The sequence below is a fragment of the Vicugna pacos genome, chromosome 32 (assembly GCF_048564905.1).
Source record: "Vicugna pacos chromosome 32, VicPac4, whole genome shotgun sequence".
NCBI lineage: Eukaryota > Metazoa > Chordata > Mammalia > Artiodactyla > Camelidae > Vicugna > Vicugna pacos.
In genome coordinates this window covers 8,183,888-8,211,222 of record NC_133018.1, presented here as the reverse complement: position 1 = coordinate 8,211,222, position 27,335 = coordinate 8,183,888, and the positions used below count along the sequence as shown (strand labels likewise).

Sequence of the window (27,335 nt, the reverse complement as noted above, 5' to 3'; positions counted from 1 at the left end):
GTAGGCCGCGCGCGGCGGTGACGTCAGAGGCCCATGGCGGCGGCGGCGCTGGAAGCCTGGCAGGCGGTGTCTCCGCGGAGAAGGCGCTCAGCGGCGCGGCGTCCGAGGCGGAGGGAGGCGGCGGCGGCGGCGGCGGCCGGGGCCCCGGGAGCCGAGCCCGAGGTGAACGGCGGAGTAGTGCTTCGTCGCATCCGGGAGGCCGGGTGAGTACGGGCTCAGTCCTGGGTCCGAATCTTCACGCTTTGGGGACCCTCCAAGCGATCTGTAAAGTGGGAGTAAATGCATACCCTTTAAGGGGTTATTGTAGGATTAAACGGAGGTAAAGAACTCGTTACAGGCTGGAGCATAGAGACCAATTAATAAAGTTTGTTACCTCTTCTTATTGCAACTGCGGCTGCTTAATTTTGGTCAAGGTACGTAATGTGTGTGAGATGGACATGAAAGTAGTACCTGTATGGGTTTGTTTTGAGGATTCAGTGAATTAGTAAATGTGAACCATTCCCAACAGTGTCGGGCGCGTGGTAAGAGCAGTACCAGTGTTTGGTATTAATATTACGCGAATACTGGTTATTAGTGGTTTTGCTAACACCAGGACAGCAACCTGCACACGTGATTGTCTTCATGATTATCATCATTCGTTAATTGAGGACTGCTGTGTGCCTGGCACTGGCGTAGGAACTCTATACACTTTATCAATAGGTACAATTCAGCTAAGCTGGAATCCTGGTAGGGCGCCCCTTCTTAAAGAGACATAGGTATTGTAGGGAATCAGGCTTCACCCCTGCTTTTGTGACTCCAAACACCTGTGCTTCAGAGCTCTCCATTATTCTGGTTTATCCCCCACTCCCCTCCCTTCCATGCCTTGCCATGTACTTTAGATAGCGCTGAGAAGGAAGCGTTTCTCTTCCCTTCTAGGTTCATTTGATTGGTCTAATAATCAAATTGACACAAGACAGAGTAACAGAAGGGGAAACCGAATTTAATTAGGAATGTATAGGCATCCCATGAAATATGATACCCAAAAAAGTGGCCGAACAGGCAGCTTTTATACCTTTTAGACAGTTATTTGTGACAAAATAAAGGGGCTTGGACTTGGGGTAGCAAATTAGTGAAGTAACTATTTATAAAGCATTCTCATTCTTGAATTACCCATCTCTGGCAATAAGGATGCCTTTTATCCTCCTGGTACAGGGAGGATGTTTTCATATGGGAGATTGATTTCCTGCTTTCAGGGGAACAAAGGAGGGTCAGAGTGTTCTTCTTGAACTGGATATTTTTCAAGTGGCTATAATTCCAAATAATCAATATGCCAAAGTGGCATATTTGGGGGCAGTCTGCCCTGACCCCCATCAGTAACGCTTAGAACAGTGGCTAACGCCCAGGAAGCACTCAATAACTGTTACTAACTTTTGTGAATTAGTATTATTGCCTTTATTTGCAGTCCTTTAAGGGCTCAGTAAATAACAGCTTTTGTTAATGCTTTTCAATCAACAGCTGAAGGACTGTCACAACTGAGAGAAATAGACTAATTTTATACCCCCCGCCCCAAACAAATTAGGACCAAGAGGCAGTGTTAGCCTGAGAAGAAAAGCAGTGATTTTTTCTAGAATCTCAGGTGATGCCAGTGAGAATGAGTGTGCCTAGGGGTTTGGAGAACTCCTAAGGTGCTTTCTGTACATCGTGACATTGTTCTTCCTCCTCAGTTTCTTCAGTGTGCCCCAGGGACTCCCTACTTCTCCCTGTACCCTCTAGTGTGGTGGAGTCCCCACTGCCCTGAGGAGAGAAGAGCCTAGCACTTTACCTGCTGTCCTGTGCACACACTCCCCGGTATACCAAGCACTCCCTGTACATCACAGCCCTCCTTTACCCTCTGCACAGGGCATGAGGGCAGCCTCTTCAACCCCGTCTCTTCTCTGAGCCTCATGAACACTAGCTTCTGGCTTGTCAGGTCAAATCCAGTTCATTTTATATTTTTACAAAAAGTTTCTTGTGCTAAGAGCTTAAGGTCTCAGCAATTTTCAAATACACAATACAGTACTTTTAGCTATAGTCACCATGCTATACATTACATCCCCATGCCTTATTTATTTTCTAACTTAAAGTTTGTACCTTTTGACCCCCTTTATCCGTTTCACCCACCCTCCAGGCCCCGCCCCTAGCAACCACCAGTCTGTTCTCTGTAGCTGTAAGCTTGATGTTTGTTTCTAAGATTCCTCGTTAAGTGAGATAATGGCATTTGTCTTTCTCTCTGCTTTATTTCACTTAGCATAATGCCCTCAAGGTCCATCCATGTTGTCACAAATGGCAAGATTTTAAGATTTTTCTTTTTATGGCTGAATAATACTCCTTTGTGTGTATATACACAATTTCTTGTTTTTTTTTTTTTATTTGAGTAAAGGTAGATTTATTTAGAGAGATACATACTGCTTAGAGTGTAAGGCAAGAGAAAGGCAAGGAAAGAGGTGTCGGAGTTGGGTGCGCAGGTTAAAGTAAAAGCTACACACTCCATAGACAGAGTGCGGGCCGCCTCTGAAGAGGAGGGAGCACAAAAGGGCAGCCCACAAATTTTTTTTTATGTAAACAAAGTTTTTTCGAGGACGAGCAACTCATTGAGAGGGAAATCCATTTTAAAATTTACATATATGTACTGTTCATTGTTTCTAAGAACAGTTCATGGCTTTAGCTTTTTAAACTTACATAGTTATCAAAGGATTAAAGCCAACCACAAAATAAGAATCAAATGAATGCAATAATCCAGTCATGAAGGACAGCCGAATGTGCTTACACATATTCAAGAAATCAGTCATCTAAGTTATAAATAATTAGTTCATTTGCATCCCTTTTTTTAGATTCCACATACAAGTGACATCATATGGCATTTTTCTTTCTCTTTCTGGCTTACTTCACTTAGAATGATGATCTCCAAGTCCATCCATGTTGCTGCAAATGGCATTATGTTGTCAGTTTTTATGGCTGAGTAGTATTCCATTGTATAAATACACCACATCTTTATCCAGTCATCTGTCGACGGACACTTAGGTTGCTTCCATGTCTTGGCTATTGTAAGTAGTGCTGCTGTGAACATTGGGGTGTTATGTATCCTTTTGAATTAGAGTACCCCCTGGATATATGCCCAGGAGTGGGATTGCTTGATCATATGGTAAGTTTATTTTCAGTCTTTTAAGGAATCTCCATACTGTTTTCCATAATGGCTGCACCAAACTACATCCCCACAAGCCGTGTAGGATGGTTCCCTTTTCTCCACACCCTCTCCAGCATTTATTGTTTGCGGACTTGAGAATGATGGCCGTTCTGACTGGTGTGAGGTGACACCTCATTGTAGTTTTTATTCGTGTTTCTCTGATAATTAGCGATATCGAGCATTTTTTTCATGTGCCTATTGGCCATTTGTATGTCTTCATTGGAGAATTGCTTGTTTAGGTCTTCTGGCCATTTTTGGATTCGGTTGTTTGTTTTTGTTGTTATTAAGTTGTATGAGCTGTGTATATATTCTGGAAATTAACCCCCTGTCAGTTGCATCATTTGCAAGTATTTTCTCCCATTCTGTAAGTTGACGTTCTGTTTTGCTTATGGTTTCCTTTGCTGTGCAAAAGCTTGTAAGTTTAATTAGGTCCCATTTGTTAGTTTTTGCTTTTACTTCTATTGCCTGGGTAGACTGCCTAGGAGAACATTGCTAAGATCTATGTCAGAGAATGTTTTGCCTATGTTTTCTTCTAGGAGGTTTATTGTGTCTTGTCTTATGTTTAAGTCTTTAAGCCGTTTTGAGTTTATGTTTGTGAATGGTGTGAGTTTGAAAACTTCACTGATTTACATGCAGCTGTCCGGTTTTCCCAACACCACTTGCTGAAGAGACTGTCTTTTTCCATTGTATATTCTTGCCTCCTTTGTTGAAGGTTAATTGACCAAAAGTCTGTGGGTTTATTTCTGGGCTCTGTTCTGTTCCATTGATCCTTATGTCTGTTTTTGTGCCAGTACCACACTGTTTTGATTACTGTAGCTCTATAGTATTGTCTGAAGTCTGGGAGGGTTATTCCTCCAGCTTCATTCTTTTTCTTCAGTAATGCTTTGGCAATTCTGGGTCTTTTGCGATTCCATATAAATTTTAGGATTATTTGTTCTAGTTCTGTGAAAAATGTCCTTGGTAATTTGATAGGGATCACATTAAATCTGTAGATTACCTTGGGGAGTATGGCCATTTGAACAATATTGATTTTTCCAACCCCACAGCATGGGATATCTTTCCATTTCTTTAAGTCAGCTTCAATTTTCTATTGACTGTGTTTTGCTCTGGTTTGTGGGACCAGTTGACTTCAAAGAAAGCCCAGCCCTTGGTTTTGTCCCTTTTACTTTCCCCTGAAAAGTATGTATAACAGCAAAGGCCATGACTGAGTACCTGCTCCGTACGAGGCACTGTGCTGAGTGTTACCAGTTACTCCCTGTAACCCTCTGTGGCAGGTACAGTTCTCATCCCCACTTTAGAGATGAGGGAACAGGCGAGGTCTGTGCCTTCCCCCACTATTTATGGAGCTGCACTTGTGCCCCTACTGCTGTTGTGGACCAAGGATACAGAACAGCCAGACCTGTCCCCGGGGATCAGGCCCTCCTCCAGGAAAGCCTCCTGCCCTCCCCGAGCCCAGCCACGCTGCTCTGACTCTGGACCTGGTCTCTGTGTATCATGCTCCAGTCTCGCGGGTGGGATTTGCATCTGAGGGTCCTCCACCTTCCCACATCCAGATCATGGTTGGGAGGAAGGTCACTGTTGGAACAACCCTGAAAGGGACAAGAGATGACCACGCCATTTTTTCTCAACAGGGAGGACCTGCTTATCTCTGATTTCTGGAACTCAGCACTAGGTGGGTATCACCCGGCTCAGGCTGGAGGCAGTCGGGGTGGGAGGGCCCCCACCCTCATCTGATGACCTTTTGCTTCACAGCGGTGTCCATGCTGGGTTCCAAGTCTGACTCTCCTTACAACTGTGTGCCTCTGGGTGCTGAAGTCTGGCCCTCAGTTTATCTGTGGAATGGACATGATAATTACGTATAGTATAATTTTGAGTATTAAATGAGGCATTTAGTAAAGTGCTTAGAACAGAGCTTCCCTGCTACACAGGAGGCAGTGACGGCTAGTTGTCATTATCAGTGTCGCTGAGGTGTGTATTTATCCTGCTCTTTTCCTTGACATGACATTGTACACTCCCCTACCCCACACGCCGCTATAATCTCTTCCCAGACATAATGTGTGGCAACAGAAATACTAATACATGGAGTGCATATACCATAGGTACTCATTTTTATCGAGACTGTTGATAAATCGACGTAATTTTTGTTGAGATTATCAAGGGACATTTAGTTTACTTGTTTTTTAGTTATTATACGTAATTTTGCAGTGAGCACCCTTTTGCATAAAGCTTTTTACCAAATTTAGGGTGATCTTCTTAGTATATATTCCCAGCGGTGGAATCATTAAGTGAAAGAGAGTGACCAAACTGATACCCGGCGTCAAATTGTTTTCCAGAAAGCTTTACCAGTTGTTTCCCCAGCAAGGATTAAAAGAGCCAGCTTTTCATGCAGCCTTTCTGAGCCTGCGTCTTATTTAAAGCTCTCTTTGCTAAGTGAAAATTAGTATCTTATTATGGGGACATACGGCTGTTTGCTTTTTCTTTTGCTTTACGTACAGATTTGTTCTACTAAATTAAGTACCAGTGCAAGGAAAGGGGAGAGACTTAGGGTTTTAGTCTCAAGAAGCCCCAGCCCACCTTTTTTCTTTTAATTTTTTACACATCATTCTTATTCCCTGTTATTTATAGTGTAATTTTGAGAGCTCTGCTCCTCTATTATTTTTTTAATGGGATTTCAGAACATAACCTGCGTTTACCAGGTTGCCTCTTATTAAGTTAGGTTGGGCTCACGTGAGCGTTGGATGGAAACCATGCCCGAGAATGAAACCTAGTTTTCGCTTGACAGTCCCTGAGGCTGTGGGCCGTGGGCAGCCTGTCAGTCTCGGGCGGACGTGGCTGCGGGTCCCCGGCAGGTTTGGGGTGAGGTCCGAGGAGCTGAAGCCTTCCTGGCCCCGCTCCTCTTCTCCCCGGATCTGCGGGCTCCGGCGTGGATGACTTCGTTCACGGGGTCGGAGCGCGCCCTCTGACGGTGTTCAGGGCCTGCTCTTTTAGAAACCATCATCAAATGTCTCCGGAAATACCTGGAACAACTGAAGGCCCCTGCGGGGACTCTCTCGGAAGCCCTTGGAAACCTGTATCTGGACTCATCACCAGGTGAGTCGGATGTGGCCGCTGGCTCCCCCCAAGAAGAGACCCTGGTCACAGGAAGCTGCCATCTGAAGTGCGTGTGTTACGGCCTTGGGAACTTTGCCACCTGCGTCATAGCTAGGAACCAGCTAGCGTTTTTGCTTCTCCTCCTGGAGAAGTGTCAGGTAAGTTGCTCTGTTCCTCTTCCTGGCCCCCGCCCTCGGTCTTGTGCACACAGGCGTTGGAATAAGCAACTTGTTTTCCCTCCGCAGATTCCCAGAAGTCACTGCTGGGTGTATGACCCTCTGTTCAGCCAGCTCGAAATTGCAGTTCTGAACACCCTGGGTGTGACTGTGCTCAGTGAGAATGAGGTATGTGGTTTAAGGAAGGGGAGTAGGGTGGGCTGTGCAGCTCTGAGCACCCTGAGCCTGGGCTATGTCCCCAGGCTCTGTCCCCGGGCTCCAGTTTTCCTTGAAATAGCAGTTCCCCTCTTTTCAGCGCTCGCTTCCCTAGTGCCTCCAGTATGTTACCCACATTGTGTGCCTACGCTGTGCCTGTGAGGAAGAAAAATTGCACAGAGGGCGTGAGCCAAACATATTAGGTGTGCAAAATTGTGTCCAGAAATTATGCGAAGTGGGTGTTTACTGTCACTTTAAGAGAAAGAGGACACACAGTCTCTGTGCCTCAAATGAGGTCCTTCTGGTTGGAATTTACCCTGTCCCAGGGGAAGTAATAAACTGGGAGGGAACATGTCCGCTCTGAAGCTGTAGCCCAGTCACACCCTTAGCGCCTGGCTTTGAGTCGTGGGTAAATCCTTGGCCTACCGGCATCCCCTGAAGTAGTTGGGAGTCAAGATTTCTGAAAGCTCCAGGAAAAAAATCATTGCACAAGCAGAGGGCTGAAGCCAGTACAGGCAAATACGTCTGAATTTAGTTTTGCCTTGTCTTGGGGATTATAGAGTAATCGTCTTATTCCTCTGAATTCCTCTGTTCTAAAACTGCCGTCTCATGGCTTATTATGAAACGTGAACATTTAGGCCCAGCTGAGAAAAGAGTCAGCCACCGATGTCCTCAACCACTGCTGTTCGGCTCAGACCATCTTTCCAAGTGCCTGCTCTGTGCAAGGCAGCTTGGGGAGACCCAGGTAAATGGGAGCCGGTCCCTGTCTTCAGGGAGCTCACGGGCACTTCAGGCGTGTGGCTGTAAACAGGTACGCAGTGAACAGATCAGTGAGGCAGAGCAGCCAGTAGAACAGAGAAGGGAAGGAAACCCGTGCTGTTGGGGCTCCAAGAAGGCTCCCCGGGTCTGAGCAGGGAGTTAAAGGTCTACTGGAGTCTGCTGAGGGCCAGGGCCAGGACTGCAGGCAGCGGTGCAGAGCTGACTGTCGGGAACCCTGGCCAGTTAGCGATGGAAGCTGCAGGGAGAGGAGAGGCCCAGGCCAGGCGGCAAGGGAGGAGGGCTTGCTCCCGGCCAGGGAGACGGCTGCAGAGCGGTGGTTATTGGGGGAGGCGGGGTGTTTGTACCCCCAGGGGACATTTGAGGACTCAATTATGATGGGAATCTGCAGAAAGGGACACAGTAAGCCTGCAGGGTTACCGAACATGGTACCCGAGGGACAGTAACCTTTGCCGGCCCTCCTGCCCTTGCAGTCACGGACCCAGGAAGCCCCTCCGTTAGTCCAGAGTTTTCTGTGTTCATGAGACACACATGTGAAATAAACGTGAGTTCTTTCCGGACATCAGGCCTCCGTGACTTTTAGTCCCTTGTCATTTTATAGGTTCTCTGTGTAGTGACGGGACTCTCCCACCAGGGACCGTCATCGTCATTTTTTGCCATTTGATTCTTCAGTTTGCCTTCCTCTCAGCTCGTTATTTTTCCGGCTGCACTGAGATATTGTGACGTATAACATCACATAAGTTTAAAGTGTACCGGTTGATCTGATACATTTATATACAGGAAATGATTTCAAGTAAAGTTAACACATCCATCATTTTGCGGTGAGCCCTCACAGCTCAGTTACCGCCCTCGCTCCCCCTCCCCCTGTAAGGAGTGAGCGTTGACACCTGTGCACACTGTACCCCAGGAAGGGAAACGCAGTGTGCGCGGCGAGCCCACCGTCTTCTACATGCCGCACTGCGGGACGGCGCTGTACAACAACCTCTTGTGGAGGAACTGGTCGGCGGATGCCCTTTCCAAGATGGTTGTCATCGGGAACAGCTTCAGAGGACTTGAGGAAAGGTAGGCCCGGGAGCGCTGGGGTCCTAGAAGCCCATGCCTCAGGTTGCCCCACAAGCAGAACACACTTCGTGACTGTCATACGTGGAAGTGCTTTTCCATAGGAAACTGGACAAAGGGTTAGAGCTGGGAGACGGCGACCCTGAGTCAAGCTGGGAAGCAAGTTAAGGCATCTTTTTGCCAGTAATTCCTCCCTTCCCTTATAACACTGGATTTCTCTTTTTACAGCTGTGTGATCCTCTCCTGCCTCATGATGCCTAGGTGTCTGCTCTGTCATTTTCCCCTTGAAGAAATGGGCGCTGACTGGGGCAGTCATGTCTTCTACTACTTAACCATCCCTACATCACACATTTTAAAAAATTTCTTGATTTAGGTCATCTTGCCTTTCTGTATGTCTTTAGTTGAAAAAAAGCTCTTATACCTCCTGATCATGTTTAAAAATTTTTTTGTTTTTAGATTGTTGACAAGGATTCTGCAGAAACATTATCCCTACATTGCAAAGGTATCCACTTGAATGAAGGGCCTGGGGTGGAAAAGCGTGTGAAATCAGTTTCTCCTTCACGGAGAAGTCTGCTCTTACACACATGGGCGCGAGCTTCTGGGGGGCCAGCTGAAGGCACGGAGAGGCCACTGCGCTGTCAGCGAGCTCTCCCCACGGCCCGCGTTCCAGGAAGCTATGACCTTTGAGCATGTCTCTTTATTTCCTTTATTCTCAGTATCTAGTCCCAATGTAAGGACTGCCTTTGGGGCTTGCAACTCATTGAACAAAGTACTTACATATATGTATTATCCCTTATTTTTTTTAAAAGGGTAACATGTTAAATGGACATCTATCCCAGGGGGATGGGTTTTTTTGTTATACGTTTGAATTTTTTTGCTCAGGTTTTAAAAGGACTGGAGGAGCTTGAGTTTCCTCAGACTTCACAGTACATGGACATATTTAATGACACCGCCGTCCACTGGTTTCCTGTACAGAAGCTAGTACAACTCCCCACGGACACCTGGGCTTCTCGGGAAGAACCAGATTACCAGGACTGTGAGGATCTCGAAATCATCAGGAACAAGACAGGAGGGCCTTGAGCCTCGGAGGTGAGCTTGCTGTAGTGTCTGTGTGTGTTGTTGGCCAAGGCAGGAGCAGCTGTCCGGGAGACTCCAGGGAAAGTGGCCGTGGAGGGACCCCCCCCCCCCATTTCAGAGAGAGCAGGAGAGACGTCAGCTGGGACTAGGCTCCCCTCCCACGTGGAGGAGACGCTGCAGGAGGGCTTGGTATAAGACTTACACACCTTTAGTGCGTTATCCTTACCTGATGACCTAGGGGCCTCTCTCCTGAACAGACACCTTTTTCAAAGACTATTTTAAAATGTCATTTATTCATAAATATGTCCCTGTCGGGTGTGACTGCCCGGCCGCGGTCTACTTGGCCATGTCGATGAGGCTCTGCAGGGAGGTGGGCACCCAGGTCTTCTCCCCCTGCACGAACACCACGCCCCGGTCGATGTAGATGACGATGCGGCCGAAGGTGTAGAGCTGCTTCCCTTCATGCCGCTTCCCGATGACAGGCATGAACACGATGTTGTGCTCCTCGGCCTTGGTCTCGATGAGGTCTTTAAAGTTCATGGGCACAGAGCTGGCGGCCACGCCGATGCCGCGCTGGGCCATGTTCTCAGCCTCCCGCCGCTCCTGCATGGCCTCGTACTGGAAGTCCTTCCTCCGCTCCGTGTGGGTGAGGTAGGCAATGTTCTCCCGCGCTCCAGGCTGCATGTAGGCACCTGGGTTTAAAGAAGGGAGGGTGAGGACAGGCGTTCCACCAAGACAGAAGGGCAGCTGTGTCTCAGAGACATAAAGCACTAAGCCAGATCATTGAGCACCTTTGGGGGTAAGTTTAGATAACTGGCTGGTATCACATAAAAAAACTGGTCTAAAGATTTCTGGTTAATACCTAATAACCAGAGAGATGAAGTGTCAGCAAGGCACTCAGTCCTTCAGGGATGGAAACCGTCACAGTTATTTAGCAAGCAAGCAGAGAATGGAGTAAGTGGTTGAGTTCTTACCCCTACCCTTTCAAAAAAACAGCTTTTAGGGGCTGGGGGTTATATAGCTCAGTGGTAAAGTGTAAGCTTGGTGTACATGAGGTCCTGGGTTCCATTCCCAGTGCCTCTGTTAAGGGAAAAAAAGCAGCTTTTAGAACCTTGAAAACATATGTCTTGTACTAGTGATGCTTTTAACTTACCCACACAGGTCCGCCACCCTGGAAAAATTGTAAATGTATCTGGGGAGCTGAGACACATACGTTGAAGGGTAATACAGGACTGCAAAGGCCCAGGGTTAGCTGGGGGGTACGTACAGATAAGGAGCAGTTCTGGGAGCCTAGGGGCTGATGAGGAACGTCTAGAGTATGAAAACAGGGATGGCCTGGAGGGACCTGGGCGAGCAGAGCACAGACTCTGGGTAACTCCGCTCCATGCAGTAGGCTAAGGACAGAGAGCTAAAGGCTCAGGAGATAGAAATCATAGTCCCGGCCTCTCTGTAGCTGTGTGAGCTTATGCTCCAGTGGCCTCTGTGTTGAGACGTGAGTCAGCTCCCAAACTCCTGATGGAGCCCGAGTGACTTCCCTAGAACTGAACAGCTTTAGGAACAGACAGTAATTGAACAGCTGACACACCAGAGACACTACCTAGGGGTGCTGTCCACAAACAGTAACAGTCCTCGGTTCTTAATAAAACCTAGAAGTGGATACCATTTGACAGGTAAACAGGTAAATGGGCTGAGAGGTTAAGCAACTACCACTAAGAGTTAGACTGTCTGCCTGACTTCACGGCCTGAGCTGTTTACTTGAGCAGCCTCCCCAACACAGGCTGAGCAGACGCCCGAGCGCCACGCCGCACAGCGGTTATGAAGGGGGGACGCGGAGGTAAACGCACACGCGTGAACCCAGCCTGAGCCCCTCCCAGCGTGGGAGGGTGGGTGCTAGCCAACTAGCGACGGAGCCTGGGGTCTGGGAGCAGACGGTGAGCTTCTCAGGCAGCCCCCAGGTAGCTGAAAACTCTCATTCTGTGTTGTGTGTGTGTAAATACAGAGCTCTGGGCCAGGACTTCCAAAATGGAATCCCTACTCACCAACATTGGAGGACACGGCCCTGTTCATGATGTCAAGTGCTTCATTAAATTTGTCCTTGACTGATGGGTGTGCCAGCACTTGGTCTGAAAACATGGACTTCCAACCCAAGTACCACTTGGTGATCTCCTCGTAATTCGGGCTGTTACTGAGCCAGGAGCACAGCACCTGCCACAAAGGAACAAGTAAGACTCTTGCATCCACAGTGGCTGCAAATGGGAGCAAAATTTCCGAAGGGGCCATTCCTTTTGTTTGGGTCCTGGTGACACGGGTTTGGTAGCCAAATACTCTTGCCTGTAAGCTCAGCCTACACTGTTGGGAAAGCACAGTCCCCAGCCCAGGGGGCTGCTGTGAGGAGGGAAGAGAATGCGAAGTGCTCAGGACAGCGCGTGGCAAACCTTCAGTAAGTGGTGGCGGCTGTTCCTGCTGCAGTCACTCCTGCTCCACTGTGTATGTATGTTCCTTAGTGACTACGGCGCTCCCACCGACGGTTATCCAAGGAGGGAGTGCCCACGGTCAGACCCGTGCCCCCAGCACCGTAAACGAAGCGTACCTGAAGCCACTTGGGGAAGAAGTGCTTTTCCAGAAGCCCCACCAGGCTGGAGACAGAGATCATCCCTTCCCAGTCGATAACCCAATAAAAGGCATCCATGTGCTGCTGGTGGGGGTTGATGACTAGCTCCCCAAGGCACATCCCTGGAAGAGAAACCCAGTCCATATAAGGCAAAGCCACAGAAGCACAAAGAGCAACGTCCTCAGGGGACAATGTCAGCCCTTGATCTGCTTTTAGAGAACAATTTTAAGCTCTTGCTAGATTGTTTTCTTAGTGGGGAGGGGATGGCTCAGTGGTAGAGTGCATGCTTAGCATGCACGAGGTCCTGGGTTATTCCCCAGTACCTCCATGTAAATAACCCCCCCAAAAAAATAAAATTAAAAAAATCATTTAACCCAGAGTTAATTCTGTGTTTAGAATAGATTCTATATATACACCACAAAAATTTCAGAAGACTTGTGGCTATATCACTACCAGCAGCCCCATCTGGGCCAGTCAGGAGACATGCTGAGCATGAAGGACCACAGAAGGGACCCTGGTTCCATTTATATTCAGCCTCTGCACAAAACGGCATCCCTTCTACGCTGAGAAACATCATGAGCTCGAAGGCCATGTTTTAAGAAGCATGGTGATTACTGCCGGCCTCAGAAACCAGAGCACCAGAGTGGCAGGCTTGGATGTGTCTCCCCCTCCTTACCCAGCTTGGGCACTATGTTCTTGACCATGAATGCTTCCCAGGAGCCAGGGGTGAAGACGTCTTTCCAGGGCTGGAGGATGAGCTTGGCTGAGGAGTCGCTGGGATGCCACTTCTGCAGGGCGCTGGACAGCTTGCTGCGGATGGGGGAGTACAGCGGCTCCAGGCGCGCTTGCATGAGCGGGAGCCACGGGTGGATCCAGGAGTGGATGGGAACGGTGTCTGTCAGCGGGTTCCAGTTCTCCACCTGTGGGTGGGGCAGGGTCACACGATGCCCTGCTCCCCTGGCCGCGGTCTACAGCCCTTTGCACATGTCCGGGACACAGTCTCCATTTTATGGAGGGACCCGTTTGGTACAGAGAGGCGACCAAGGTGCTCTGTAGGCAAGATCTTGCACTACGTTTCCCCAAACGGGGAAACTGACCCACAAACAAATACACCTGTGCAATCGTATTACATCTCAGACATGGCACAATCCTAATTTCATTCAAGAAACCGAGTAAATGAATTCCCTGCTAAGGGGGGGGTTGGGGGAAAGTGCTGAGCAACGGGCTAGAGTTAACATTACAGAACACTGTTAATTCCGGCGTTTTAACAGCACAGAGAGAAGCACTGAACAAGCCCCCAAGTTTCCCACGGCTGCCCTACCTCCTTCTGCAGCTTGGGGAAGATGAGCTGGTCCAATATATTGTCTAAGATCCACACGGGAATAATGTGCACCCAGCTATCCAAGAAGTCCACCATCGGGTCACAGTTCCTCGGCTGCCACTGAGTGACGATACTTCGGACAAAAGGCATCCAGACTTCCCATATCAGCCTGTGCGAGAGGCGGGGCGGCGGGCTGCACGGACACGCGGGACCCACCGCCCACCTCCAGAGCAGTAAGCAGGAACAAGGCGGTGGCACAGCGACCCGGCCACAGCCAACGGAGCAGCCCATGGGGCGGCCTGACGTGTGCCTGCCCCTCCCCGCTCCGGGCCGCCCACGCCATTCCAGGCCGTCTCCTCGGTAGGACCAGCCTCTCTGGCTGGGCTGCTGCCGGGTCACCAGGGCCCCTCCAGATGCCACGTGCTTCCCTGCCTGGAGTGCGCTCTGCACAGCTGATGCCCCTCACGCTTTCACAGCTGAAACGTCACCTCCTCTGAGAGACCTCCACCTCGATTCCACCCCCGCCGACCCCACCCGTGTGTGCACCCTCTTCACTCTCCCTGGCTGCACTCAGTCTGCAGCCGGGTTTACCCGTCCGCTTTCTTGGTTACCACCTGCCTTTCCTACTTCCTGCAGACACGCGTCTGCTGTACCCCCGGGCCAGCCAGCACAGGCAGCATCCTCCAGATGCTCCACAAGTGCAGGGTGAACGAGCGTGGACCCAAGTTCCCGGCGCAGCCCCGCTCGGACTACCTGTGAAAGGCGTCTGTGGAGAGGTCCTGCCCGCCGTGCGACAGGAGCTGGTCGTTCTCCAGGAGGCTCTTCCACTTGGAGATGATCTCAGTGCCGTAAGTACAGTCCTGAGGAGAAACATGGCAGCTGAGAGCCCGTGGGCTAACGGCCCCATGCCCTCCGGAGCCCCAGAGGAGAGGCGGGACGAGCACTCACCTTGAGGGGGTCCCACTCCTTGAAGTACTCCTTCATGAGCGGGTAGACGATGGCCACGGCCAGGTCCACGCGGTCGGACATCCTGTACTCCTCGTAGTACTTGTCCTGCAGCGTCTCGAAGACGCGGGCGCACTCGTCCAGGGTCAGGGGGTTGCTGCAGTTGGGCTGCAGGCGCCGCTCGCACTCCTCCACCATCTCCAGGACCCTGCTCAGGTTGGAGATGACCCGCTCCTCGTGCTCCAGCACCTCCGACATCTTCTCCAGCTCGTGGGACAGGTTGACCACCATGTCCCGCTCGTACTGCAGCTGCCGGTCGTTCTGGATGATCTCCTGCTCCGTGAGGTCGATGAGCAGCTGCAGGTTGTGCTCCAGCTCGGGCAGCGCGAAGCCGGGGGCCTTGGCGTCTTTGCCGGGCTGGGGCAGCGGCTGCGACTGCGGCGGGAGCCCGTCGTCGGGGATGTTGTGCTTGTGGCTGATCTGGCTGTAGCTGTAGTAGACCTTCTGCTCCCGGCCCGTCATGTCTATGACCTTGGGGAAGGCGGCAGAGGGGGCGCGGGTTAACGCTCGCCTCGGCACCCTAGCAGACGCACACCGCGGCCCGGGGGGAGCACCGTGTAAAAGCCCCACCACTCAGCAGAGCTGGAGGAAGGCGGTGCCTCTCCCCGTGGGGCCTGGGCTGCACGAGATCAGAAGGGGCTCCGGGGACAGAACGAGCAGACACCGCAAGCAGCTCTGGGCTGGATCCCCCAGGACAAACCAGATGGAGCAGATGTCTCAGGAAAACTAAAGCAATCTGAATATGGACGATTCAGTTGAGATGAAAATCTATTTTCATGGAAATGTAGAGGCTGTACTGACCAGAGCAGGTAGTAAAACATGTATAATCACAACATCCAGTGTTGGTTAAAAAAAAACACACACATATTTAGACAAAGATCTGGAAGGACGGACATCATGGGTGTTAAGACTGGTCATTTATGGGGAGGAAAGCAGTATTTGTAATATTTTTGCCTCTGCATTCCCTAATTGTCTAAAATGTACTGCATACATCAGTACAGCTGTTTAAACTTAATTTAAAATTAAACAACTCTTTTTCAATTTAAAAACAGCATGAAACATACAAAACCCACAAAGACAACCAGGAAATGAGCTAATTTCACATCGACCATCACTTTTCAAGAGAGTGAGCCATGAAACAGCTGCATTAGAATCTCCTGGGTCACAGTCCGCATGAGTCCTCAGGCCCAGTCCAGGTCTCCTGACCCAAAATCTCCAGCTGTGACCTAGACATCTGCATTTCCTCCCAGGTCCCCAAATAATCTGATACACAACACCCTGGCCTTTGAGAACACCACTCAAGACTGAGTTCTATCTCACTCACACACACACACACAGAAGCTCCTACACTGAACTACGACAGACACTGTCACCCTCGTTCTCTGGCTGCTTGGGACAGTAATGGAAAACCTCAAAGACTGTACCCATAACAGTGGTTGAAAATCTAATCATCTTAAATTCAGTGTTGCCACACCCTGTATTCAGCGAGTGAGGACAACCTTCCCACGATTTAAGAGCCTTAAAGGCCCCCCTGTTCTTTCACCTGGTGACCGTGCCTCTAGGACTCTATCCTCCGCAAATGTCTAAGACAAACACAAGGCTTTACACAGACCAACCTGCTCCAAACTCAAACCAAACCAGAAATAGTCAAGGTCTAGCAACAGAATAACAGGGACAGAATTAAATTCCCAGACAGCTGGGAACACTGTTGGTTTCCCCGCTCCAGTGCCCCGAGGAGCGCCTGGCGCAGGGTGGGGCCGACGAGACTGGCCGTGCAGGCGGTAAGTGGCCACAGGCCACTACTGCACCAGAAAAACAGGACAAAGAAAGATCCTAGATGGCAGGCACGCAGGGAACTTATGAGCAAGTGTTCGGTGATTGACTGGTGTGTGGGTAACTTTCTGTACGTCTTCCAAGCCCTCAGCCTGGACCGGGCGTCCCGGGCCCCATACCTTGACCTGAGAAAGTTCCTTCTGGGGAGCGGTGAGCTTCTTGCTAATTCTGCCCTTGGCCTTCAGCTCCTCCACTGTCTTGTAAGAGTACTTGGGCTTCTTCTTGCTTCCGCTGGGGTCCTTCCTCCACTGACTCAGCTCCTTCTGAAATTCCTGAATCAGAGGGATATGGTGCATCACAACAAGAAAGGCTACTTTTTTCAGCAGGTGGGGCTCCTGAGACCCTGACAGACACTCAGTAGCCACTGAGACGTTCACAGGGCTCTGTGCTAAGCCCTGTGCCTGTGCAGCACTAAGACCATTGGGTGACGCTGCCTGACGCCCTGCCCTCCCCATCTCACAAATACTGAGGCTCAGGCCCCGTCCCCACACACCAAGCCCTGTCTTCTCCCTCTGCTTCCTGGCACTGCTGCTCTCCTCGCTGCACTGTGGTGGTTCACTGCGTGCCTGTCCCCCAGGCTCTGAGCCTGCGCGCTGTGGACCACCAGCCTCTGGCACGGCATCTCACACACAGTGTGCAGTCAGCCCACGAATGAACGAACACACCCATGAATGAGACAGTCGAGGGCAGACAGCAGCGCCCCATCTCCGGGCTCTCACCTCTTCAGCTTCTTCTTCCGAGTCAACCACGGGGAAGTCCTGCAGGGACTGAGTCGTGCGCTCCGAGCCATACGCCCCCACCGCGCCTTTCCCCTTTCTCTGCTTGGCTTCGATTGGGTTAATGATGCCTGACCAATTTCAGCAACAGAAAAAGGGACATCAGATCACAGCAGTTCTTCCATGTGAATGAGCTACGCAGGGAGACTGACCACACTTCCTCGGTCCTCACACAAAATACCAGGTAGCCCGGGAAGGAGAGCTCTCCTCCACCCTCGCAACGCTGTTCCGCTCCCGTGTGACCTGAAGCTTCTGAGGGTCTATTCTGCCACAGAACCGTGTGCTGCCACCAGGTCACATGTCCTCAATACACATTTCCATTTCCCCTTGGAGTCATTTTTTTGGTGGACAGTAATATTCATTTATAACTGGGAACTCTGCATACTAGGGTCTATGCTTTGCTCATTTGGAAGCCTATTAATATGGAAAATGCAGGAATTCAGATACTGTATTGAGTCTGACCGAAGTGAGGTAAAGCTGCCATTTAACATGAAATTCCATCTGTTTTACTTAGTAGTTCATGTCTCCTATGCTTTACTTGTTTTATAACATGGTTAAGCCTTGGAAATAAATGTTTTTCCTGTTAGAGAGTTTACCAACAGGACTGCGTCATTTCAGTGAAGAACTCCCCCGTCTCAGCCTCTGCACCCACCCCCTCCAGCCGGTACTGCTGGAGTCCCAGGTGAGAGCTGTCCCCCGTCCTAGCTCCAGGCCACCTTTTCCACCTTCACTCTAGTTCCTAGAGTTCTCACCAGCTTATAATCTGGGTCTGACCTTAGTAATACTCAGGGACTGGACTGTGGATTATAGAGAATAGCACTGAGGGCATGCACGTGGTGACCGCTCACGGGAAGGAAGTCACACAGAGGGAACACAAGTTTCCTGCAGGAAGAATCTAACTGCTTGGTCTGATTCTCGGCGACTGGCCTCAAGGAGATAAGAATGAAGGAGGTGCTGTCCTGCCGGAGCAGGGGGTGGGAAGACAAGAGGAGGGGCAGGGGGCACCCAATGCCAGATCTGCCCGGCCACGCCTACAGCCACACCTCTTCAGCTGTGAAAAAAGTCATACCCGATGTTTTATGGATATTCCTGAAGGACAGGAAACTTTTTGCAAAGCTGCAACCCTTGTGAGCAGGGACCACAAACTCACATGCCTTCAGGGTGCAGGAAAATTACTGTGAACGAGTACAGTGTGGGTTTGGGTGAAGACAACATGGGAACGTGGAGATGCGTCCGAAAGGAGGACATGGGTACTGACCCGGACAGTGAGGATTCAGCTAAACCATCACTGCTGGGCAAGTCTAGAATTTAGCTGAAATTGTCTGATTTTTTTTTTTTTTAAGTATTAGCGACCAATTTGATTTTGTGAAAACACTGGGCAGGCCAGAAAGCCTGTCTTCAGCCTATCAGCCTGCCACCTGTTTAGACCCTAACCTCTCCCTCCTGCTGAAATAAGTATTTTATGCAACCTGAGTTTCGATCAAGTGAGGTGGCTCAGGAGCACAGCTGTCCTGCACAGGCGGACCAGGCTGCAGAGTCACGGGACTCCGAAAAGTGAAAAAGCATAGAAAAGCCAACCACCCCCTAACTGCTCTTCTCCCCTCTGCCTGGCCACCCCCACATGATGACGGGGCACTGGTGCCACACCTTGTGCGTTCTTCCCCAGGCCCCTTCCAGGGACGTAGCCCATCTTCTGAAGAAGCTTCTGTCCAATTCCTTTTGTGTGTCTTTCCCAGCTGCCAAAATCCATGAAAGACTTAGTTCCTCCTGCAAAACCTTTCTGGCTGGGTTTAAAATTGCCACCCTGAGAAGAAGAAAAATCAAAGTTTATTTGATGGAAAAAAAAAGGAAAATCTAAAAAAGGCAGCTTGGCTGATGGGAACATGGCCCAGAGTCACAGGGTTATGTGAGCAGCATCATACAAGCCAACGTCTCTGTGACACGTGTTAGGAAGAGACTGCACTGCACACTTCCCTCCTCAGGGAAGCCTGCCACCACAGGGAGAGGCCTGCACGACTGGCTTCCAGCCCAGCCCCCTACTTGCCAGCACGTGCCTGAGCCACAATGACCTTCCAAGGATATTACTAAGGCCACATTCCTTCAATAAAGATGTTACCGTTTTTAACTTCTTTGGTCCAAAATCCTTAGGAAATTCATCCTGCTTGACAGGCTTCTCTTCATCATCAGAATCTTCCAACTCTGCCTCCTCTGCTGCCCCTTTCTTGAGCCCCGCGCTGATGAAGTTGACTGGCGCCGAGTAGTCGCGGGCCCTGCAGGCAAACACAAGGCCCCAGGGGGCCCGTAAGAGCTCTTCTGCAGCCACCCCCTGTCCAGACTTGGCTGGCCAGAGAACTCAGAAGGGACCTTGTGGGAACTGTTTTAAAAGCAACACTTTTAGGGGAGGGTATACAGCTCAGTGGTAGAGTGCATACTTAGCATGCACGAGGTCCTGGGTTCAATCCCCAGTACCTCCATTAAAATAAAATAAGCCTCATTATCTCCCTCCCCCCCCAAAAATAAAATAAAAGGATCGTCTCAGTCTCTTTAAAATTAAAAGGTAACTAAATTTTTTGATGTATCTATTTAAAAAAAAAAAAAGGGCAACACATTTAGTTATATAAAAAGGTCCCCAGACCTGGCTCTAAGCACACTGGGCATTTTTACCTGATGGGTTCAAGTCAACTCTCTATGGCTCAAGAGACCCATCAGTGTAAAGTTGACTAAAAATTCTAAATATGATGTGACTATCCAACTTTCCTTTCACATTAAAAAAAAATTAACTTACTTTAAAAAGCAAGTGTTTCAAACACTCAAGTACAAAAACCAAATAAAGACATTGTGATGGGGGAGGTGCCGAGATGGCAGACTAGAGACAGCTCGCCCCTTCCCACAAACACACCAAGAATTACATCTACAAACCCATGGAAGTGCACAGAACACCTACTGAACTCTGGAAGTGTCTCTCACTTTGAAATATAGGAGGATTCTCATAAAATACAGTAAGACAAAAAAAGAAAATGAAAACTGGTGTGGGACCGGTCCTGCAGGGAGGGAGGACACCCTCAAGCTGGGACTTCCCCCTCCAGCTGGGAGGTCAGCAGGGACAGAAGAGGAGCTTCTGAGGCTCGGAGAACACGGCAGCTGCTTGGGATACAGAACTAAGAGAAACTAGCACGGAATCAGTTTCCAAACTGGGTTCCCTGCGATCCCCAGCCCTAGACGCGAGCCAGCAGGGACAATATGGGACTGGCTCCTAGAGATCAGTGATGAGCCCGGGGAGAGAGCTGGGGCCCACTGCAAAGAGGTGGCTTCAGGGGACTGGAGGGCAGTGTGAGCTCTGGCTAGGGGTATGTGCAGAAGACAGCAGCCTGGGACCCCTATAAAAAAGTACCACTGTTGGTCAGTGGTGGGGGGCACAATGCAGCCATGCCATAGCCACTGTCTCCACTTGGCTCCAATGTAAGAAAAGAGGTGGGCACAACCACATGAAATTTATGGGATGCAGCAAAAGCAGTCCTAAGAGGGAAGTTCAGAGCGATATAGGCCTTCTTCAAAAAAAGAAAAACAATCTCAAGTAAACAACCTTAAAGAATTAGAAAAAGGAGAGCAAACAAAACCAAAAGTCAGCAGAAGGAAGGAAAAATAAAGATCAAGGAGGAAATAAATAAAATAGAGATTAAAAAGAAAACAACAGAAAAAAAATTAATCAAACCAAGAGCTGGCTTTTGAAAGATTAAATAAAACTGACAACTCTCTGGCCAGGCTCACCAAGAAGAGAGAAAACACAAAATAAGAAAGGAAAATGGAGAAATTACAACCAATAGCACAGAAATACAAAAAAACTGTAAGACAATACTGTGAACAACTATATGGAAACAAATTGGACAACCTAAAAGAAATAGACAAGTTTCTGGAAACATACCGTCCACCAAGACTGAATCAAGAAAAAATAGACTACTTACACAGACTGATCACTAGAAATGAAATAGAATCAGCAATAAAAAAAAAAAAACTCCCTGCAAACAAAAGTCCAGAACTAGATGGCTTCACTGGGGAATTCTACCAAACATACAAAAAGAACTCATACCAGTCCTTAAACTTTTCCAAAAGACTGAAAAGGAGGGAGTACTCCCAAACTCATTTATGAAGCCACCATCACCCTGACACCAAAACCAAAGACACTACCAAAAAAGAAAATTACAGGCAATAGCACTGATGAACATAGATGCAAAAATCCTCAACAAAATATTAGCAAACAGAATCCAACAGCACATAAAAAAGATTGTACACTGTGATCAAGTTAGATTCATCCCAGGGACAAAAGGATGGTTCAACATATGCAAATCGATCAACATGATACACCACATCAACAAGAGAATCACATGATCATCTCAATAGAAGCAGAAAAAGCATTTGATGAAATTCAACACCGATTTATGATAAAAACTCTTACCTAAGTGGGTATAGAGGGAACATATCTCAACATAATAAAAGCTATGACAAACCCACAACCAACATAATACTCAATGGTGAAAAACTGGAAGCTTTCCCACTAAAATATGGAACAAGACAAGGAAGCTGACTCTCACCACTTCTATTCAACATAGTTTCTGAAGTCCTAGGCACAGCAATCAAGCAAGAAAAATAAAAGGGCTCCAGACTGGAAGAGAAGAGGTGAAACTGTCACTATATGCAGATGACATACTATATGTAGAAAACCCTAAAAGCTCCACACAAAACTACTAGAGCTGATAAAAGAACTGAATTCAGCAAGGTAGCAGGATACAAGATTAACGTGCAAAAATCAGTTGCATTTCTTCACACTAACAATGAGTTAGCAGGAAAACAAAGTAAAGAGACAATCCCTTTTAAAATCACATCTAAAACAATAAAATACTGAGGAATAAATCTGACCAAAGAGGTGAAAGACTTATACATGGAGAACTACAAAACAGTGACTAAATAAATTAAAGCTGACTTAAAGAAATGGAAAGATATCCCATGCTCTTGGGTTGGAAGAATCAATATTGCTCAAATGGCCATACTACCCAAGGCAATCTACAGATTTAATGTGATCCCTATCAAATTACCAAGGAGATTTTTCACAGAACCAGAACAAATAATTTTAGGATTAATTCTGAAAGATCCAGAATTGCCAAAGCAATATAAAAGAAAAAGAATGAAGCTGAAGGAATAACCCTTCCAGACTTCAGACAATACTACAGAGCTACAGTAATCAAAACAGTGTGGTATTGGCATAAAAACAGACATATGGATCAATGGAACAGAACAGAGTCCAGAAATAAACCCACAGACTTTTGGTCAATTAACCTTCAACAAAGAAGGCAAGAATATACAATGCAGAAAAGAAAGTCTCTTCAGCAAGTGGTGTTGGGAAAACCAGACAGCTGCATGTAAATTAGTGATGTATTCAAACTCACACCATTCACAAACATAAACTCAAAATGGCTTAAAGACTTAAACATAAGACACTATAAACCTCTTGGAAGAAAACACAGGCAAAACATTCTCTGACATAAATCTTAGCAATGTTCTCCTAGGGCAGTCTACCCAGGCAATCGAAATATAAGCAAAAACTAATGGGACCTAATTAAACTTATAAGCTTTTGCACAGCAAAGGAAACCATAAGCAAAACAAAACGACAGCCTATAGAATGGGAGAAAATATTTGCAAATGATGCAGCTGACAAAGGGTTAATTTCCAGAATATATAAATAGTTCATACAACTTAATAACAACAAAAACAAAAAATAAATAACCGAATACCAAAATGGCCAAAGACCTAAACAAGCAATTCTCCAATGACATATAAATGGCCAATAGGCACATGAAGAAATGCTTAGTATCACTAATTATCAGAGAAATGCAAATCAAAACTACAATGAGGTATCACCTCACCTCAGTCAGAATGGCCATCATTCAAAAGTCCACAAACAAATGCTGGAGAGGCTATGGAGAAATGGGACCCCTCCTACACTGCTGGTGGGAACGTAGTTTGGTGCAGCCATTATGGAAAACAGTATGGAGATTCCTCAAAACACTAAAAATATGATCTCACCATATGATCCAGCAATCCCACTCCTGGGCATATATCCAGGGGGGACTCTAATTCAAAAAGATACATACACCTCAATGTTCACAGCAGCACTATTTACAATAGCCAAGACATGGAAGCAACCTAAGTGTCCATCAACAGATAACTGGATAAAGTTGTGGTTTATTTATATAATGGAATACTACTCAGCCATAAAAAGAATAAAATAATGCCATTTGCAGCAACATAGAGTGACAATCTCCAGGTCCATCTAAGTGAAGTAAGCCAGAATGAGAAAGAAAAATACCGTATGATATCACTTATATGTGGAATCTTACAAAAAAAAAAAAAAAAGAAAAAGACAAATGAACTCACCTACAAAACAGAAACAGACTCATAGCCATAGTAAACAAACTTATGGTTACCAGCGGGGGAAGGGGTTGGGAAAGGATAAATTGGGAGTTCAAGATTTGCAGATACTAACTAATATATATAAAACAGATAAACAAGTTTATACTGTGTAGCACAGGGAACTATATTCAGTATCTTGTAGTAACTTACAGTGAAAAAGAATATGAAAACATAAGTGTATGTTATGAAAACAAATATATGTATGTTCGTGTTAACTGAAGCATTGTGCTGTATACCAGAAATTGACACATTGTAAACTGACTGTACTTCAATAAAAATATATATACAAGACATTCTGACAAATAAAAATCATAAATAAAAGATAGTTATAGATTACATAAATGGAAAGTGTATTAGCAATTCTATCAAATTCTTAGAAAAAGCTCATGTCCATTAAATTTATTAAAACTGAATACCTGAAAAATTAATTCTGTAAGATGGAAAGTATGATTTTAACCCTGACTGCTTCAAGAACAGCACTGACAATAAGTCCTTCGCCACAGTTCCCTTCTGTATAAACTGGAGTTGGTACCTTGTCTGGTTAAAGGAACACAGAAAAGATTCCAATGGAAAAACCCCAGGAAATATTGCAAAATAAGGTGATGCTTTATAAAATGAATAACCTAGTAAATAAACATCCTCGTGGCAGCAATAAAATTCAGAGAATTTTTTCCTAGACGCAAGTTATATAAGAGCCCAACTCTAGAGTCAGACAGGCCCAGATTTCACAGCTTAGCTGCATGACTTTTGGCCACAGTTTCTTAATCTGTAAAATGAAATAATAATGGTAACTTTCCCAAAAGGTAAATGAGACCAGGCCTGTGAAGAACCCAGAACAAGCAGGCACCGACTAGGTTTTGGCTGCTATGACCATCTTAACATCATGCAGTTCTTCACCCCTGATCTAGTCATCATCCACTTTCAGATTTCTTGCCAGATGAGAAGAGGGTGAACTGATCTCTGTGGTCTTTCTCCCCAGCCTCCTTTGTGAAAAATGTAGAGTCTCGATGGACTGGAGCCTCCAGGCCTCAGGTGGGGACAGGGAGACAAAGCCAAATCTGCTACACACTCTGGTCAAGCGAGCTGCAGCCAGCGCACACGACTTCACACCAAGGAGGAGGCTTTTGGTCTCAACCCTCTTCCTCCTGCCACTATCCTAGCCCAGGGCTCCACCACCTCGGCAGGGACCACTCCTGGGCCTCCTCACAGAGCCCTCTCTTCCACTGTGGCTCCACGCCAACTCTGCACATGAGCAAAGGGGCTCCTCCAGACACACCCCAACAATGTCACAGCCTCTCTACACAAACCCACGGCATCTTCTCAAACTACACTCCCCTCCATCTCCCCACTGCAGCCATGAAACCTCTCGTATCCCCTGGATACCCTGTTGCCTCCCATCAAGGGCCTTTGCTTCTCACGCCTCCCCCACCACCCAGGCTTCCCTGACCTCCCAGAAAAGTCAAACACCCTAAACCCAAATCACAGCTACAAACTTCCACTGTGTGAGCTGCTGATTAATGCCCGTCTCCATCCACTAGAGTCTGGGCTCCTGGGAGACAAGTACGGGATCTACAGCCAAGGTCTGATACACTCAGTTGCTCAATAAATATCGACTAATGGTTAAATCCGTGAAAGTACAGCACTCTGGTCTCAGAGGAACTGGACACCCTAGTACTGTCACAGCTAAAGACTTGGTGAGGCCAGGAGGGAAATGTGTTTAGTAGGGTATCTCCCCAACTCCTGGGGAAGCAGCCCCATGCCAACCATACCGTTTGCCTCCAAAGCTGGGCCGCTCTTCATCCGAGTCTCGCTCGGCCCACACTCCGTAGGTAGCCTCTTCTTTAGTCTGCCAGTGGCGCTGCCGGTTAGGGTTGAATTCATTCTGAAGATCCCAGTCGGTGATCTCAAAGTTCTCCCGCTCATCCTCGTCGTCATCCATGTGGCCTTCCCCATCCCGGTACAAGTGGGACAGCGACATGGCCTGTCACTAAATAAAGGGATGAAAAAGGCACAGTCTGTGGCAAGTCCTGGGAGCCTCCCTGTGAGTCCCTGCTCCTTGCTGCCTTCAGAACTCCCCCCAAAGTCAAAATTCACTAAAATCACTGCTACAATAAAGCAGACATTAAAACCATATTTTAGGGAATAATAAGCACTAAAACAGGTGGAACAAAAGACTAGTCCCAACAGTCCTTGTGATTTTTAAGCATGTATTTCCTTGTCCTAGTCAATGTCGTAAAACAGCACACACACACGTATATATAAACTATATAAAAACAACCACGTAAGTATGTTATTCTATGAATTATTGCCCCAGAAATTGGGTAGACATCTTCCTGGACCCCAGATTTTATTATTTTCTCTACTGTCAAGTAAAGAGCTTTATCTGGACCTTTGACAGTCACAGAAAAGTGGTATTTTTAAGAAGATACTTTCTGAAATACATTATTTGAATAAGACCCTGAGACTATATTTTCCTCCCTCAAAACACAAACCTGATGAGCTGGAAGGCACTGAAAATGATAAACACTACTTTAACAGTCAGACACCTGTGAACTGGAACAGAGAATTCAACTCTTGGCAGCTGAGTGATAAGATTTAGCTTAGCAGTCTCTTGAAATGGATTAACTACAGTACCAATCTTATACGATGCTTGTTAAGGCGGATACAATGAGATGGGGCTTAAAACACACATAGCTCACAATAAATGCTTAAGTAGCAAAAGCTGATACCATAGTCCCATCATCAGGTTCATGCCCTTAACCATTACTGGACCTGGGGATGAACCCAGCAAAGTGACTGTGACATCAGGTGCTAAAATCACAGCCTGAGTTCAAATCCTGACTCTACCAGGTACTCGATGTATGAGTAGTAAATGCCCACGAAGTGCCAAGCAGGGTGCACCACATAGCAATACATTCAAAATATGACATCACTTGTTAACTCCTGCCTACAAGTTGCTGCAAGGAGCCTTTAGAAACAGGGAGGACGCTACTTCCACAGGCAACGTCAAACTCTGTCAGCTGTTAGAAAGTTTTTCCTGACTGTTCGACTCGCTGGTGCACAGGTTGGGTGCTGCTAGTCCCAGCCTCATCCAGGCGCGCAAAGGAGGGAAACACTCTCAGAGGAGGTGGGGAGTGCCAGATACGTGGGAGTCACTAACAACCGCTGCCTCCTTGAGCACAGGGCATGGTAAAAATCACAGACTTGTCAGGCGTTACAAAACCCTCAGTAGGTGCTAAGCACTTGCTGGACGCTTCAGAGCGATAATCTAATACAAGCATCAAGACGCTTCTACGAGATAACCACTATTAGCGTTTCCACGCTTCTGGTTAAGCAACACGAGGCTCAGAGCAGTTAAACAACTTGCCCTAGGTTCCCCGGCTGGCAAGGCTCGGGCGTCTCCCTGCCGTGCTGCCCGGGCCTTGTGGCGGAGGCTCGGCCCAGGCCCCGACTGCCCGGTGACCCCGAGTGGACCCGCCTAGGCAAAGCTGTCTGCGAAAGGAAAGCGCAACCCGCGAGGCCGAGGCCCGCCTTCCCCGAGCCCCGACTCCCAGGGCGCGGACTCCCTCGTGTCCCCTGTCCACTCCCCGGCCGGCTCACCTCTCCCGGGCTCAGCGCACCAAACACACCTGCCTGCCCGGTACGAGAAGCGCGCCGCTCTGGGGCCGGTACCCGGATGGGCCGGAATTGGGAAGAGCCGGGACAGGCGCTCCGGAAATGACGTTTTCCGACAGCGGAAATGCCGTG

The 27,335-nt window shown here is 47.9% G+C and overlaps 2 protein-coding genes across 4 annotated transcripts; one reads left to right on the top strand and one right to left on the bottom strand.

The window, feature by feature from the left end:
* The first annotated feature begins 1 nt into the window (after position 1).
* SRRD (SRR1 domain containing) lies at positions 2-17,708 on the top strand. Of its 3 annotated transcripts, XR_012066338.1 has the most exons (9): positions 2-203; positions 4,834-4,874; positions 6,191-6,450; positions 6,538-6,636; positions 8,348-8,502; positions 8,956-9,001; positions 9,382-9,588; positions 11,576-11,798; positions 13,459-17,708. XR_012066338.1 is itself a non-coding variant. In XM_072953206.1 (8 exons), the coding sequence occupies exons 1-7, from the start codon at positions 34-36 to the stop codon at positions 9,577-9,579; spliced, it is 969 nt and encodes a 322-aa protein (XP_072809307.1). In that variant the 5' UTR covers positions 2-33; the 3' UTR covers positions 9,580-9,588; positions 13,459-15,346. The 3 variants fall into 3 exon arrangements, 2 of the variants coding, with proteins under 2 accessions (XP_072809307.1, XP_072809306.1); XM_072953206.1 differs by lacking the exon at positions 11,576-11,798 and having other exon boundaries at positions 13,459-15,346; XM_072953205.1 differs by lacking the exon at positions 13,459-17,708 and having other exon boundaries at positions 11,576-12,566.
* Positions 9,851-27,335, bottom strand: TFIP11 (tuftelin interacting protein 11). The gene is made up of 13 exons (XM_006213554.4): positions 27,189-27,335; positions 25,358-25,575; positions 19,239-19,392; positions 18,770-18,926; positions 17,066-17,193; positions 16,466-16,618; positions 14,457-14,984; positions 14,262-14,368; positions 13,509-13,677; positions 12,864-13,107; positions 12,167-12,309; positions 11,616-11,781; positions 9,851-10,268 (listed from the first exon to the last, which is right to left on the bottom strand). Exons 2-13 carry the CDS (start codon positions 25,564-25,566, stop codon positions 9,913-9,915), a joined length of 2,514 nt encoding a protein of 837 aa, XP_006213616.1. The 5' UTR covers positions 25,567-25,575; positions 27,189-27,335; the 3' UTR covers positions 9,851-9,912.